This window comes from Sphaerodactylus townsendi, linkage group LG14 (assembly GCF_021028975.2).
Source record: "Sphaerodactylus townsendi isolate TG3544 linkage group LG14, MPM_Stown_v2.3, whole genome shotgun sequence".
In the NCBI taxonomy this organism is placed as follows: Eukaryota; Metazoa; Chordata; class Lepidosauria; order Squamata; family Sphaerodactylidae; genus Sphaerodactylus; species Sphaerodactylus townsendi.
Genome location: NC_059438.1, coordinates 103153 through 120111, shown reverse-complemented (window position 1 = coordinate 120111; position 16959 = coordinate 103153). Strand labels below are relative to the sequence as shown.

The 16959-nt window shown below is 47.4% G+C and overlaps 1 protein-coding gene across 1 annotated transcript; it reads right to left on the bottom strand.

Moving 5' to 3' along the window:
• Positions 1-909: 909 nt before the first annotated feature.
• On the bottom strand, positions 910-16122 carry CMTM3 (CKLF like MARVEL transmembrane domain containing 3). The gene is made up of 5 exons (XM_048515566.1): positions 15822-16122; positions 9660-9815; positions 6127-6222; positions 4885-5005; positions 910-3486 (listed from the first exon to the last, which is right to left on the bottom strand). Exons 1-5 carry the CDS (start codon positions 16107-16109, stop codon positions 3458-3460), a joined length of 690 nt encoding a protein of 229 aa, XP_048371523.1. The 5' UTR covers positions 16110-16122; the 3' UTR covers positions 910-3457.
• Between the last annotated feature and the right edge of the window lie 837 nt (positions 16123-16959).

The window sequence follows — 16959 nt, the reverse complement described above, 5'->3', positions numbered from 1 at the left end:
CCAAATATTCCTCTGCACAATATACACCCAGGAGGAGAAACGTATAATTGGGTGCCCCTCGACCCAGCTCTGCCAAAAGTTGCAGCAAGCAGTGCTATTATGCTTGCCAAACTCCAGGTGAGGCCTGGAGAACTCCAGAAATGACATCTGATCTCCAAATTACAGAGATCAGTAGTGGAGAAAATGGCTACTTTGAAGGGCAGAGAGGGTTGCCAGCTCTGGGTTGGAAACTGGTACACCAAAACCAGTATAAGTCTGGTGTACCAGTATAACTGGTACACTAAAACCAGAATACTGGTGCACCAAAATCAGTATAAGTCTATTCAGACTGGCAGCAACTCTTCAGGGCAAGGGTGTCCAGCTCTGGCCCTCCAGATGTCCAATTGGTCATGCTTGCAGGGGCTGATGGGAATTGTAGTCCATGAACATCTGGAGGGCCAGAGCTGAACAATCCTGCTTAAAGTCTCACCTGTTACCTGATCCTTTTTTTAAAAACCAGAGATGCCAGGAATTGAACCAGGGACCTCCTGTATGCCAAACATGTGCTCTACCACTGAGCCATGGTCCATCCCTGAAGCTCATTGGATGACCTTGGCTCAACCACTCTCTCCCCTGAATCGCAATATATTTTCAGTTCAAAACCGGAAAGGAAATGCTGAACTGTTTCCATGATTAGCTTCTTTTGGGGGGAAGTTTATCTAAATGAGTTTTAAAACTTAACATTAAAGACTCAAAAAATGCCCTCATAATCTCACCCACAACTGGTTGCTAATCTTCCGTATGACAGACCTCCGTTTCAGGAAACAATTCTGCCTCCACCCCGTTCTTCCTCTTAGAAGCTGAGCGAACTGTGCACTGTTGCGCATTATCAGCCTCCTGTACGAAAGCCATTTCAAACTCAGATTCAACCGCTTGTCAGTGATGTTTATTCCAGCATGAACAATGTGGCACTTCACATGCAATATATAAAAAGTTTGACGTAAGAGACAGATTAAAAAATTATAATATCATATTTAAATGCCAGTAAAAAAAGAGGTATAAATATAATACATTCATTTGGAGCGTTCCAAAGGCTTGCTCCTGAGAAGGCGTCAGGACTTTTCATGATCACATTAAGGAAGCACTTTTACTCACCCCTGAACTGTGTTATTAAGCCCAGCTATTCCTGCAAAGCACCTCTGTGCACTGCTAGGAGCCAGCTACTAGCAGCTCACTAAAATGCCAGGAATAATTTTTTTTTGCCGTGGTTTGTACCTATAAAAATGTAGTATTTCACACTGTTATTTAGCATACATGCTAAATGCTATGCATAACCAATAAACTGTTTAAGAGCTCCCCTTAACAATAACCTTATGTAGAAGGAAGACAAAATTCTCCCGTTCATATCTATAAGAAAGCGTTTGAGACTAGGGGGTAATTGGGACATAATTTGTTGGTCTCTTTGAATGCCTGCAGCCAACTGTCACAGCTGTTTTACCGCTTATATGAAATTATTCTAGCAATCGTATTAAAAAACAATCATCTCTGTCCTGTTGGATCAGAGCAGAAGTCGATGTGGATCAGTTTCCCCACAACCAGACACTTATGGGGAAGCTTACAAGCAGGCAACAGCCCTCCCTTGCTTTGGCAAACTCTCCATTGCTTGGCTTCCATTTAGCTATTATGGCTAGTTAGCTGGACGACTGTGAGAGATGGTTGGGGACACAAACTGTTAGGAAGTTTTTCCCAATTCAAGCTGCCGCCTCCTGAAGAATATTGTTAAGTTGCTGAAGGCTTAATCTGGCCAACTTCCCATCCTTCTCCTGGCTGGAATGGCCATCCAGTAGGGTGCCCAAACCTGGATGGCCCAGGTTTCCTTGATCTTCGAAGCTAAGCAGGGTCACCCCCACTTAGTACTTGGATGGGAGTCCACCAAGGAAGTCCAAGATGAAGGCAACAGCAAACCACCTCTGGTCATCGCTTGCCTTGAAAACGGTATGGTAATTGCCACGCCAGCTGCAGCCTGACAGCACTTTACAGGACGCATGGGCATCAATGACTGGCTGCCATGGGTTGAGCGGGAGGTCTTTATTATGTGCAAAGTAATATTGCTCTACTGGTTGGAGTTTCTACTCCTTGTCTAAAGCTGGTCTGCATCACTACCTTCCCGATAGGCAGATTTGACCAGGGCTGTTAGGAGCGGGCGACATCATGGCTTTGCCTCCCCGCAACAATTGCCCAACACCCCTCCTCCCTTTTGAAAACTGGACCAAAGCATAGAGAAATCAAATTTCCTATAACCCAAATCATACTCTGTTACTAAGCTTTGGTTGCAATACGGTACAGCATCAAATATACGTAAGCCCAGCAGGCAGACGGCTAAAATTAACGTGAGAGTGGGTGTAAGGACTATGATGCTGTTTTAAACAGCTCTGAGGGAGTCAAGCAGAGAAGCAGCTGGGGTTGGTACTCCCCAGTCAGAGGCATGGGAGGGGGGAAGGTGCCGGGGGCAACACTTGCTCCGGGCACCCTCCCCTGCACACACACACACACACACCCCACTTACCTTAGCTGGGAGGAGCCTGCCACGGGTAGGGCCAAGGTGGCCCAGCCATGCTGCTCCTTTGGCAGGCGGAGGCTCTGCTGACTGGTGGGGCCAGGCTGAGGGGACCAGCTGGGGTGCACCCAGGGACATGTGACCCCACATGTCCCCGTGAGCGCTCTGCCTCTGTCCCCAGTCCACCGTATCTCTACTCCAAATGCCCCCTGCTGCTTCCCCTCCCCCAATTTGGTTCCAAACAAGCTTGGATTTATTAAACACACATTTGGAACACACATTTGAAGAATTTGGAATGGAGAAGCAGAAGGGTTAAGTTAATTCTCTGCTTATCTTCCCCAAGCTGTTCAGAAAAGCAAAAACCCTGCACCAAACCTGCTATTTCACAGTTGTGCCATGCCTATTTAACCACTGATTTTATCTACCCATTTGTTGCATCAACAGCTGTTGCAAATGCAGATCCCATTCCAGTAATTCTATTTTTGTTTACCTTTTAAGATTAAAAAGCAGAACAAAACTAGAACTTTTTAAAAAGCGAGAGCAAACGTTTAAAAGAGACTCGGCGTTGCGTGCTTTGCCTTGCGCCTTGCTTGCAGGGGGCAAATGTGTACACACCTCGCCCTATAATGAGTCTGACTGTAAAAGATTACTAGATTCTAACTTCCGAAGTTCACCCGCATTGTACGCTGTAGTGCTGAAGGAGGGAAGGTAGAAGGAAGTCCTGGTTAGGCTCAAAACACCAGCAGAATTTGCTTTCCCAAGGAAGTTCCTACGAGATGGGGATGTTCCTCTTCCCCTTTATCCCTGACCTTGGCTTTGGCGATGCTCCCTGCACAGATGGGAAGAAAATTCACACATACCCACACACACATACACAGGTTATAAGAGAGAGCATCACTGGCTCCTGCTCCCTGATGCTCTTCAGTCTGAATCCGAGTCGGAAGCCTCCTCTGAAAAGAGAAATTATGGAAAGGGTAATTCTAGGGTACGAGCCCCAGACCACAATGTGCAAAATGCAAAATTCTGCTCTCAAACTGAGTTCGATCCCAACAGAAATTGGTTTCAGGTACACAACTCACAGTTGACTAAGCTTTTCACCGTTCCAAGAACCATATAACGACTACCTGGACTGGGGAAGGCAATGGCAAACCACCCCATACACACAGTCTGCCTAGTAAACGTTGTTGCATGACGTCACCCCATGGGTCAGTAATAACACAGTGCTTGCACAGGGAACTACCTTTACCTTTTAAAAGTTACATGCAGACTTGTTTTATTTGTGTGCATTGAAGGAGACAGGGCAGAATTTGGCCTTGCGAAGGGCCTAAAGAAGCATCATCTTGCAAACTGGGGCAGTCCTTTGCTATATACTAGATTTGAATTGGGCCGTACAGGTTTACCCTTTCCTGTGTATTTCCTTTTGTAACACCCTCTATTGCTGCTATCTACCCCATTAGGAGAAAACATATAAGCAATGTAGGCAGTGGTGGGATTCAAATAATGTAACAACCGGTTCCAGTGGTGAGAATTCAAATAATTTAACAACTGATTGTTTACATGCACCATTTTAACAACCGGTTCTGCCGAAGTGGTGCGAACCTGCTGAATCCCACCACTGAATGTAGGTTTCTGCCAATATAACAAACAGCTCAAGGAAGTCATCAGAATTTGAGAAAAGGGGAGGGGGAGGAAACCTCCTTTCCAGCCATGTCTAAGCCACACTCTGAGTCCACTGCAACTTATTGATAAAAACATTCTGGAATTCCATTCACAGATCTCCCAGGGTATCATCCAGTGTGTCCCACTGGCAAGCCTTCCCTCTTTCCAGAGGCGTATCCAGGGAAAATGTAGCCTGGTGCAAAATTTAAGTTTTCTGCCCCACCCCTCGTATGGGGGGCCACCCCCCCCCCAGACCAAACGCTTTTTTACACCAGGTCATCTCAAAGTCACCATCACATTATACAACATGCCCCAATTCACAAATCTGAACACAGCAATGGTCCATGCCACACAGAGGAAATAATTTTTTTTGACAACATTTTCTGCCCCCCACGGTACTAAATGGTCACAGCCCGGGGACATTTGACTCCATATGTCCCCCTGGGCGGTACGCCCGTGCCTCTTTCCCTACACATTAGCACTTCAGTTAAACACTCATAAAACAATCTGGAACTCCTGATGCAAACTGCACGTGCATCGTTCTTTCTAAATTTAAGGCGCTAGAAATGGAGAATACACCCAATCCTGCCCTGATGGTTAGATGACGCGCACGCGCACACACACGCACATCCATTTGGTGCACTTCCAGTGCCGATGGGATCTTCCTCGGAAGGCTGGCTACTACCTACCTTCTGATCTACGCTGCTCAGCAGCTTCTGAAGGATCGCTTTGCTTGAGTGACGCCACCAGATTGTTAAAGATCCTGTAGAAATCGAGAGCGTACACGAGGGTCGCAACAAAGCCCAAGACCTGGAGACAAAAGATGGAGCTTCTGAAGAAGGGGTGTTTTTTTTGGATTTATACCCCGCCCCCCTTTCTCTTTTGTAAGGAGTCTCAAAGAGACTTACAAACTCATTTTCTCTTTTCTCTCCCCACAACAGAGACCTTGTGAGGTCCGTGGGGCTGAGAGAGTTCTGAAAAAGCTGTGACCAGCCCAAGATCACCCAGCAGGAATGTAGGAGTGGAGAAACAAATCCGGTTCACCAGATAAAAGTCCTCCGCTCAGGTGGAAGAGCAGGGAATCAAACCAGGTTCTCCAGATTAGACTCCACCTGCTCTTAAAGCTTGCCCTAGCCATCTTCGGAAGCAGCACTTTGGCCTCTGCCAAAAGATCCTCCCTCCCTTTTTGAGTCTAAGCATGACATCACACTATTCATGGCGCTGGGAGACCCATCAGTGGACCCTGCAAGTAGCAGTTATCATTGAAACAGCACAACGGGAGGGTAGCAGCCAATTCAGGCTGTTGCATGGGGCAGTTAACTCTTCCCTCCCTTGCATATTTTTTCCAGCCTCTGACCTTCCCATTTGGCAGCTATTTGACATGCCTGGATCATTGGGGGAGAGAAACCAGGTTTCCAGAAGAGGCCATGGCCCAATGGTGGAACATCTGTATTGTATGCAGAAGATTCTAGTTTTAATCCCTGACAGGGATCTCCAGTTAAAAGGGTCAGGGGATATGGAATACCTTCGCCCGGGACCCTGAAGAGCTGCTGCCATTTAGAGACAGTACTGACCTTGATAAGGCTAATTATCTGATTCTGTATAAAGAGCTTTGATGTGTTCATAGATGCTTCCAATGCATCAAAAGCATCGTGGGATAGGGATGTGGGAGGAAAGAGTTAATTCTCCCAGCTTGCCCAGTCCAAATTTTGTGCCTCTCTGACTGCTATTTACCAATCTGGAAAAAAAATTCTTGGGAGATCCATTTACATATCTTTCAGCGCCTTGTTGATTTTATGGAGCATCTAATGTTCCATTATTCCACATCTAAAGGAATGGCAGCCAAGCATTTACTGATCCTGGGAGAATTGGTTCCGTGACTGTTCTTGCGATTTCTAAATGGAGGCCAGGGAACAAACCCATCAACTTACTCCGGCTGCTTTCGCTCCCCCGTCAAAGTATTTGGAGACTGTAGCAATCGAGATGGCGAAGTAGATAATGGCAGAAACGAGGCAGCACAAGAAATGCTGGAAAAGAAGCAAGAGGTCCAAAATCTAGTGAATGAGGGGCTATCCAAATTTGCATCGTGCAAACTATTTGTTTCTTTTACAGATTTCTCAGCTCAAGAATGGAAGAAGAGGAGTTTGGATTTATATCCCCCCTTTCTCTCCTGTAAGGAGACTCAAAGGGGCTTACAATCTCCTTTCCTCCCCCCCCCCCCGCACAACAAACACCCTGTGAGGTGGGTGAGGCTGAGAGCTCCAAAGAACTGAGCACTCCAAGAACGGTGACTAGCCCAAGGTCATCCAGCTGGCGTGTGTTGGAGTGCACAAACTAATCTGGTTCCCCAGATAAGCCTCCACAGCTCAAGTGGCAGAGCAGGTAATCAAACCCAGTTCTCCAGATTAGAGTGCACCTGCTCTTAACCATTACACCACGCTGGAGAGATAACAGGCAGCCACCATCAATCCATTTTGTCTTGCCCATGTAGACAACAGGAGTGAAAAGTGCTGTCAGGTTGCTGCTGACTTACAGTGACCCCATAAGATTTTAGGTGGTTTGCCATTTCCCTCCTCTGCATAGCAACTCTGGACTTCCTTGCCGGGAGTGGCCCAGCTGAACAAAGATCAGAGCCGACCCTGCTTAGCTTCTGAAATCTGATGAGCTCTGGCTAATCTGGGCCAACCAGGTCAGGACTTTCTGCCAGTACATCATCTCTGTATTCATAAGTAGACAGTTAAGTGCCAATTCTTAATCACTGGCCAATGTCCAGTGTCTAATATATTACTTTTGTCTTTGTAAGACAGGAGTATCCAAGTACTAAGCAGAGCTGAACCAACTTACCTTGAGAGATCTATGAGATTACGCTGGTCTGCACATATATTTCTTATTAGCTATACATTTCTTATTACTTATTACCCGTGAAGGCAAGAAGAATCGTGGGAAGAAAATAGCTTTGCTCCGAAGAGGCCCGAGAATGCGGAGTGGATAGAGACACCAGGGCCTTGTTATCCAAAGATATCAAAAGGTACAGCCAGGGGGTTCACAGGAGCAGAGATGAACGTCACAGTGCAGCTGTGATCCCATCTCAGCTGCACATAGGAACCATGCGAGCAGATTTCCCTTGTTGTACTGGGGTAACGGGTATTTTGGACGAGCCACTCAACTGGGATTGGTTTGCTTGTTTTTAAAGCAGCAATCTGAATCGAGATCTTGTGTGATCTTGGCTGCGGCACACGGTTAGGTTTCTGTCGGTCCTGAACAGATGGGAAGTTATTGTCCTATGTGAACCCTTGAGGGAACCTAAATCCTTCGGAGGTCAGCAAGAGGTCAGCAATGTGTGTTATTCTGGAACTTTCCACATATGCTTTTAATAGGACCTCATGTTCAGAGATTTCTCTTTCTTATGAAATCATCTTGGAGGGTCTGTGACATATGCTATGATGTTGGAATAGGCAGTCTGGCTAGTTAACTTTTTAAAAATATAACGTACAAATGAGAGATTCCTCAGGGTTCCTGTAGAGATTGCTAGCTTTGCAGAGTTATTGTGAGATATTGTACCCCTCTGCAGCCTCTGACAGTTAAACAGGTCCAGTGGCTGATGGGAAACCACAAACACCAACCAATCCTAGAGGAACTTGAGTTTGGGTTTGCATCTCCCCCCTTTGCTACAGTGGTGCATTTGTTTGAAAGAACAGCATCACCTAGTGGCCAGTTTGAAGAATGCAAGCTAGAAAGGTTAATGTAGACGGGGGAGATGTGTGACTTTTTTAAATAGAAAAAATGTAATTACAAATTGCACATGATTGCTTTGAAGCCTGAGGAAGGATTGCCAAAGGAAGGGGGAAATGGGAGGGAGAATTTAAATCCAGAACAAGGCATGGGATAGAAGAATCAAACTCTGCCCCCTTATCCTGGTGATTCTTCCAGAGTTTTCAGCCACCAGAGCCTGCTAATTAGGTTATTTTTAATGCAAGATATCTCAGACTATTCCCACAGTAGGGGTGCACAGGAGCAGTAGAAAGTGATGCAGGAGCAGGCAGGAACAGCACCTCTCCCTTGCTGTTCCTGCCCCATTTGGTGCTGATGCCACCTCCAGTCCCTCCACTTATCCCCATTGCACCCATACATATCAGGCCCGTGACCCCAAACACCCCTTTCCTGAGTTGTAACACGGCAGTGCAGCTCAGCAGGCACACTGGGAGAGGGGAGAAGCCCTTCAAAGGCTTATAGGGAGTGGCCCAAGATAGCCGGATCTTGGAAGCTAAGCAGGGTTGACACTGGTTAGTTCTTAGATGGGAGACCACCAAGAAGAAGAAGACTTTATTTACAGTCAATGACCAGATATATTACAAATCTCCAAAATATCTACAACAAAACAAGAATGCAGATCTCTCTCCCGTATTCCAGCACTATCCATCTATATATCATTATACTTTGTAATCACACCAAACAGCATAAAAGGAGACCACCAAAGAATACCAAGGTTGGTATGCAGAGGCAGTTCATGGCAAGCCATCTCTGGCAATCTCTTGTCTTGAAAACTTTGGCCCTCCAGGTGTTCATAGACTACGATTCCCATCAGCCCCTGCCAACATAGGCAGTTGTCCATTCTGGCAGGGGCTGATGGGAATTGTAGTCCATTAACCTCTGGAGGACCAGAGTTTGACATCCCTGCCCTAAAGGGTCACCGTAATTCAGCTGTGACTTGACAACACTGCACCACCAAGAAGCTGGGAATGGCACCAGATGGCTCACTGCCCTGCACTATTCTGAAAGTACAGTTTAGCAGCCCTTCCACCATCCCTGTCTTCATGGTCTCTGTGGGTGAACCTCCACTCTTTAGTACCCCCTTTAGGCTAGACAAAAATGGGCTTTGCTTTTAAAGTGGAAACATCCTGGAACATCCTAAGCCAGTGGTGACGAACCTTTGGCACTCCAGATGTTGTGGACTACAATTCCCATCAGCCCCTGCCAGCATGGCCAATTGGCAGGGGCTGATGGGAAATGTAGTCCATAACATCTGGAGTGCCAAAGGTTCGCCACCACGGTCCTAAGCCATGCTCAGAATCAGTGTGACATCAGGTGCACATTCCTTTAAATGCAGATGCTCCCTGAAGGGACCAGCCCAGTATGGACTCAATATAAGCCATGTATATCCCTCGGTGTCTTATTTGACCTTCAGGGTCTGGACGTCAGGAAGTTTTCTAACACTGTTTGAGTCACTGCTGCCAATCACGCTTGACTGACAGCGAAATATGTCCAAAGGTGTTTAGGTAGCAATTCATGACTCTTCAAAAACTCACTTTCCCAGGGAAAAAATGCAGTTTAAAAGGAAAGGAGCGCGCACCCCAGGAAACAGGCTCATCTCAGGCCCTTGTAGGATCTACCGCAGAGTGGGTTGGATCCCACTGGCAGAAGGAGCCATCCCCCCTGCTTGGATGAATTGCATGTACTCTCTTACCACCAACAGCCAGTAGGTTTCTTTGAACTTCTTGTACAGCTTTAGGGAATACGCAAAGAAAAAAAACAGGGCCAGCAGGAACGTGAGCAGGGGCACAATGAAGAAAGCTGAGGCTTTGGAAGCGATAAAGCAGATGAAAATGATAAACGATAGCACCTGCAACAGAAAGGAGAATATGGCTGTTTGCGCACAAGCTGAGGGGCTGTCCCTCCATTTCCCGGAACAAGAGGTCACAAGACTTTTGGGGGCCGCATGACACCCCCTTCCAAACTAAGAACAAGCCCATTAAGATCTTTGGCGAAAAAGGAAGCGGGGAGGATTTTGATCTTTTTAATACATCCAGGACCACTTCAGAACAGTCTGGTTCAATGTGGATCGCCAGTTGTTATTCCAAGAAGGCAAACCTGGTGCAGCGGTTGAAGAGTTAGATTAGAACCCGGGAGACCCAAATTCAAATCCCTGTTCTGCTACGGAAGCTTGCTAGGTGAACGTGGCCCAGCCTTTCTCTCTCTGTCTCACTCACCCCACAGGGGCGTTGTGAGGATGAAATGGAGAATGGTATGGGTCGCTACTGAAGAGAGAAAGGCAACGTATAAACTAAGTAAATTAACTAAATAAACATACACTAAAAGACCACTGGTTAGCTGCTGGAGATAGTGCTGGAGAAATATGTCCAGAGCCTCCATGGGCCCATGGTGCTAGCATGATTCTTTGGATCCCAGTTAGTATTTTCCAAAGAAAGTCATGTAGCAGAGGGTGAAACACTACTTGGCAGTGATTGTGTTGGTCACACCCTTTACCATAACTTTGGTTATCACAAGATTATTTCCTCATTGTTTTTTTTTTCTGCAGGCTCGTTGCCAGAGTCCTCGGGAACAGCTGAGTCAGTGCATCTGACCTTACAGCCCAGATATGTGGAGAGCTCCCAATGGCTTTGATTCCCTCCCTTCTAAAATCCTCAGCACAGAGTTTGATGGAGGTTAATTGATTTCTATTCATGCACGCGCACAAACGAAAAATTTGACGATGTCCTTCCTCAGACAGGAAATTTATATGAAAAGACATTCTTGCATTTGAGCTATGATGCCTGAAGCTTCATCAATGGCTTCCAACTATGAATACAACCCACGCAGCTCCTAAAAGACACCCTAAAAGACTGTGAACACGTACGTTAAGAAAGAGAAGGGTTTGTATTTACAGATCAAGGGAGCTTATGTTGCAGCTGATCTGCTGCTTACAAACCCCAAACGTGTCCAAGTGGCTCTTAGAAGCAACATTTGGAGAAGAAGAGGAGGCAGCAAGATCAAACCGGCCTCTAAGCCAGACTTGCCAACAAGAGCCATGATTATGGACTTGGCAGAGATGGCACATCTCCGTCTCCCTGTTGACTGGAGTCAGGAGAGGGCATTCGCTTTTCAACTTCCTGCTAGCTTTTGCTAACAGCAGCAGGACGGCCTCTGCTGTTGTCAGTGCTTTGAAAGCAAATTAAAAACAACACCAGAAGTTTACTGGCTCACAGAACAAACTTATTTGCTCACAGGCCCACACCGATGGTCTGGAAAAGAAAAGGGAGTGACTGGGTTTTTACAGATTGTGGCCCTTTCCCCACTCACCTTTGCCCGAGGGTTGCTGCGGGCAATTCCCGGCGCGCGCTATTCCTGGCGCGCGCTATTCCTGGCGCGCGCCCTGGCTTCCCCACGACCCCGCGCTCTGCGCAGGGTCGTCAAAAGGCGCCATTTCAAAAGGCGCCAGGAATTCCGTGCGTCAATGGGGCGGGAGAGAGGCAGCGTCGGGGCGGCTGCATTCTCGCCGCCCCTGAAGTGGGGAGGGCAGCTGGACCCCGCGCTACTTGAGGAGAGTAGCGCGGGGCTTAAGGTAAGTGGGGAAAGGGCCTGTGACTGACCACAGGTCAAAAACCCTTGCCAGAGCTTACTTGTGCTATTTACTTCATTTACAGCCCACCAGTGGGAACCCAAAATGGCCAACATCATTTTCCTCTCCTCCGTTTTACCCTCACAACAACCCTACGAGGTAGGTTGGGATGAAAGTGTGTCACCGGCCCAAGGTCATCCAGCAAGCTTCTGTGGCCAAGTGGAGATTTGAATCTGGGTCTTCCAGATCCTAGTCTGAAATTTTAACCACTACACCACACTGGCTGTCGTGGCAGACACGGATTTATAAGTTGGATTCTGTACAGGAGACATGCAAAGTTGCCAGTCTTGTACCAGCGATGAGTTCCTGTAACTTCATAACCGTTACTGCTTTTACAGAGGGCTGCCAGCCACGCTGAGTAATTCTCTGATTTTAAGTAAAATAGGTTAAAAAGGGCGAGGGGAAAATCAGTTCCCTTTTTGAGATGCTTGAAGAAGCAGATAACTAATTTAGCACTAATTCATTGTTACTTTTTTATTTTATTTTCTATGCAGTGATTCACCAAAACCAAATGAAGATTTCTTATATATTTATTAGAAAGGGTTTTTTTACGATTATCGCTGCTTTTAAATGTTTTAGCTATTTCACATTGTTTTTTCTTGTGTTGTACACCGCCCAGAGCCCTTCGGGGATGGGGCGGTATAAAAGTTTAAGAAAATAAATAAAATAAATAAATAAATAAACTTTAAAAAGCAAAATACACACATGCATCAACTATAACTGCCCTCCTTGGACAAAATTGGACCTCCTCAATCAATACACTCAAGAGCTCTCCTTTTCAAGGGATTGGTCAGCCTTCAGTGCGTCATGGCAAGCAGTCTTCTGACTTCATGCAATTTCCCCCCCCAGGCGGAAGCTTCTGATACGGAAAGGAGGGAGAGAGAGAGAGAGAGAGAGAGAGAGAGAGAGAGAGAGAGAGAGAGAGAGGCAAAGTCATGTTTCCTGCAGGTAGCAGTATTCCCCCGTCCCCAAAAAACCCTTTTATTACTGTAACTTTGAATAGGAGTTTGGAATTTTTGGAAAGGAAATAGCAGCAGAATGGTGATTTCCCCCTTTGTTTTGGAAGCACTAAGAGATCAGTTCCTGATATTTCCTATTAAAGGATCTCAGGATTATCAGTATTGCGTGAAAAAAACCCTGTTCTCTGCCATAGTCTTCGAGCACTGCTTCCAGTCAGGGTAAATAGTCATGCTTACTTTAGATATAATTGCAAACCGTGATTTACCATGGTTGTAAATATATATTACATTTAGTTCTGTCTCACAGAGAGACAACTGGCTGCTTATGACAAGCCCTAATTTGTTGTTACAAACTAGGGTTTGTGTTTGCCTTGCAAATCAGGATTCTACACAACTACTGGGAATTTGGGCTTGCAGGACAAATGGAAACTGAGACTCGTGGGTTCAGATATTATGAAGCTTCTGGGTTACCTTCAAAGGTATCCCATGTGAAACATAGGAAAAAACTTTTGAGATCAGAAGAAAAATATGAAGTTTTATTTATTTGGGGGGAAAGGGAGGGGATTTCTAGAATTGCTTGTTATCTTCTGTCATGATTTGAAAAGAAAAGAGGACAGACAAGAGAACAAACAAAGGAAGAGAGGAAGGTTAATTGGAATAATCAGGTGAAGTGAAAGGACCAGCAGAGGAAAGAGCAGAATGCGAAACTTTCCTGCTTTCCAAGTCCGCTACACTGAAATGCCAAGTTACTGCTATTCTGTAGCAGCGGGATTATCCCTCTGGTTTTGTTCAGAAATCATGCAAAACTGAGGAAGGGCTCTGGCTCAGGGGCAGAGTGTCTGCTTTGCATGCCAAAAGTCCCAGGCTCAATCTCTGGTGCCTCCACTTCAGAGGAGAAGGTAGTAGGTGGTAAAGACCCCTACCCAAGAGCCTTGAGCACTGCCGTCACCATTAACACAGGCCATTCCGATAATTATGTTCAGTTGAGAAGATGTCAAATGGGGCTCGTTTTAAGTTGGTTTAAGCCACCACAATAATCCTTAACTACTGTTTCACATGAGGTATGAATGTGGATATTCTATCTCAGGATATCAACTGTGTCTGCAGGGGGAGATCAGCTTTCATCAAAGCAACACAGGGCTGAATGACTCTGTGAGCGGACTCCCGGTTTCACATGCTGGCCCTAGTTAAAGTCCAGCCACGTTGTCACATGATATCCAAACTAGATCATTGGAATGACAGAATACAAAAGATGGCCTTCATTCCAGTTCTCCTCTCGACAGTACTGTGAGCATGCAAAATGATTTAAAATCTTCCACTCCTTTGTCTGTGCAACGATGCCAGTTCTCGCACACTGGTGAGGAATTGTGTGTAACTCCAACTTGCATCAAACTTAGATGGGATTTTCTTGTATTTCCTGGGGCCAGTATAGATATTCTTGGTTCTAATGCCTTCAGAATATATTCACTGTTGGCAGAGAACATGTCATCTGAAAACAACATAGGCTGAGTTTGTGGGCCACCCATAAAACTTACTCTACTGAGCTGAATTTTAAAATATAGATATTTCTTGACAGTGACATCATTCATGGTTTTTCCAGCCAGTCAAGTGGCAACCGTTCTTGCAGGCCAACTTCTCAGCCCAAGCAAGAGTCTCCTAGATCTAAGCATTCCTTCCAATTTCTTATCAACACATTTTCCCAGCAAGGTGATTCTGCACCTCTTGATTCTTGTTTTGGTGTGGGCATCTGGGAGATATTTTACACTTTTTAAAGTAGCGAGAATCAAATCCCTCTTGGGAAAAACCACCTTTGAATCCAGTTGATCTGAGATGATTACAGATCAGCATCAAGTTTACTCTTTGGAGTAAGGTGACAATCTTGGATGAAGCTGATCATCTCAACAAGTGGACTTCAATCTGTCTAGACCAGGGGTCTGCAACCTGCGGCTCTCCAGATGTTCATGAACTACAATTCCCATCAGCCCCTGCCAGCATGAACAATTGGCCATGCTGGCAGAGGCTGATGGGAATTGTAGTTCATGAACATCTGGAGAGCCGCAGGTTGCAGACCCCTGGTCTAGACCCAGGACCCCCTGAGCTTCAAGCACATGACAGGAAGTCAGATGACAGGAAGATGGTGAGATAGACTGAGAATGACAGGAAGCAGAAGCTGACAATCCACCATAGGGAGAATCCCCTCCATCACTTAATGCCCTTGTTTTGCCATTCTGATGTTCTACTCTGCATGAATGCAAAAGTGGTGGTTTTGCTCTTGCGCATGCGCACTACCAGCAAGTCCTTCCAAAAGGCAACAAAGATCAGCTGCTCTGTGCAGATTCGCAACTCGTCTGAGGATTCTCACTTGTAGGTCGATTGCTACTGATCTAGATCCTGCAAGCTGGCTGAGCTTGGGGCAGTGCTGCCAGCCTGGGTCACTCTGGTGGGTGATTTCAGGTTGGGAGAAAGGCAGGGTTATTCCAAGTTGACACATGCCACTGCGAAAGCATATCAAAGAAGTCTCTGCTCTTAATGTAAGGGCAGGGCAACAGCTTGTCTCTCTTGCTTGGAGCACCAGAACTAGACACCAGATCCCCTAACCTAGAGGGGGGCCACAAAATGGAGTCCACTTCAGTAAAGTCTGAGATGCCCCACCTGGAGCACTTAAGTGGACCCCATTTTGCGGACCCCCTCTTCCTCTAGTCGACTCTTGAGGGTGGGGTATCGGGAGGGACCCCACAAGGGGCACAGCCTAGGACCTCTAACGGACCCCATTTTGTGGACCCCCTTTACCTCTAGTCGTGAGGATGGGGGATCAGGCGCGACCCCACGAATGGCACAGGATCTCTCTTCATCTAAAGGGACCCCATTTTGCAGACCCCCTCTTCCTCTAGTTGTGAGGGTGGGGGATCGGGAGGGACCCTACAAGTGACACACCCTATGACCACCGAAATCCGGCGCTGCTTCCAAGAGCTGCTTCCAGGCATCCAGGGGTGCCAACACAGCCTGATCTCCCCCCACCCGCAATTCTCTCCCAGCCCCTCCTGGCTTCGCCTCCGACTGTCGTTCCATGCTGTACAGGCGGCTGCAGGGCTTTGGCTACCCGACCTGTCTGGAGCCCATGGAGGGTCCCATGGGAGGGTCTTTCGTGTTCCCGGCAGATCTCCGCCATCCGGTGGGGGGCCGGCCGAGAGGGACGAGCTCGTGCCTAAGCACCCCCCTCCCCAGCCCCTCTCCCGCATTTCCTCGCCCAGCAACGCCCCCCTCCCCTTACCGCCTCGACCACCAGGGGCAGCCCTTGGCGGGATAGCAGGAACTCCCTGGAGGGCAGCAGCTGGCGGATCCCCGGCTCCGGCGCCCGCTGGTCCGGCTCCTCCGCTTCGGACGGGTGCATGCTTAGTTTGCAAGCTTTGCAAGCGGGGAGGGCGGCCTTGGATCCGGGAGCGCCCTGCTGAGCTTGCAAGAAGAGCGACGGTCTTGCAAAAGGAGGGAAACGGAAATCCCGAGCCTGCGGAAGCGGGGAGGAAGGGGGTGTGCGCGGACGGACGAGCCAGCTTTGCATCTGCAGATCTGGGGATGGTTAGGAGGCAGTCCCGAGTGGGCAGCTGGACGGGGGCGGCTTTTCGCTGCTCCTCCCGAGCGCGGAACCGCCGGGCCACGTCGGACCCCGGAACGCAATGCAAAAACGGAGGCAAGTTTTGAGAACCCCCCCCCCCCTCCCCAGAACTGCACAGCCATCTAGGGCAGGTGCAGTTGCGTTTGGAAAAGCAGACATGATGCACAGGTTTTTGTTCCCCTTAAGGAGAGCCCCACTGTGGGCCATCCACCAGCATTCCAATTCCCTTTAAACCAGCCTCCGTCCAGAGAGAGGTTACAAACAAGGTTGGCATGAAACTGGCACCCCCCCCCCCCTCATCTTCTATAGTCAAAAGGCATATTAGGGCTTCAATACATGGAGACTCCATTTAGCCATGATGGATAAGCGGCTGCTCCTTCCCTGCCCTTAAACCGTGTATCCCCTTCCACACATGCAGAATAATGCACTTTCAATCCACTTTGCGGCTGGATTTTACTGTGTGGAATAGCAGAATCCGCTTGCAAACAATTGTGAAAGTGGATTGGAAGTGCATTATTCTGCATGTGCGGAAGGGGCCTAGGTGTTCACCCTGCTGTCCTACATGCAGCCCTCCATAACCACAGACAAAAATAACAGTGTTTTCTATTTCCACGGATGAAAAGCTTGGTTAAAAAAAAACAGAGACGTCCCTGTGAAGAATTTCCTGGTAGTCCAGTTGAAGTCTTCATGGCTTCTGGATTGTGCTCTACAATGGTGTGTAGACAGACAGGTTTGCAGACCATTTGAACACCTTCATTCGGCAGTACACTCGGTAGAAGCACACGATTTGGAGACT

Excerpts from the sequence above, each read along its gene's own strand:
- CMTM3 (XM_048515566.1), bottom strand. The coding sequence starts at position 16,109 with ATGCAAAGCTGGCTCGTCCGTCCGCGCACACCCCCTTCCTCCCCGCTT. Across the intron at positions 9,816-15,821 it reads TGCCCCTGGTGGTCGAGGCG|GTGCTATCGTTTATCATTTT; the intron begins GTAAGGGGAGGG and ends TTTCTGTTGCAG. Across the intron at positions 6,223-9,659 it reads AAACCTACTGGCTGTTGGTG|CATTTCTTGTGCTGCCTCGT; the intron begins GTAAGAGAGTAC and ends CTTCTTTTCCAG.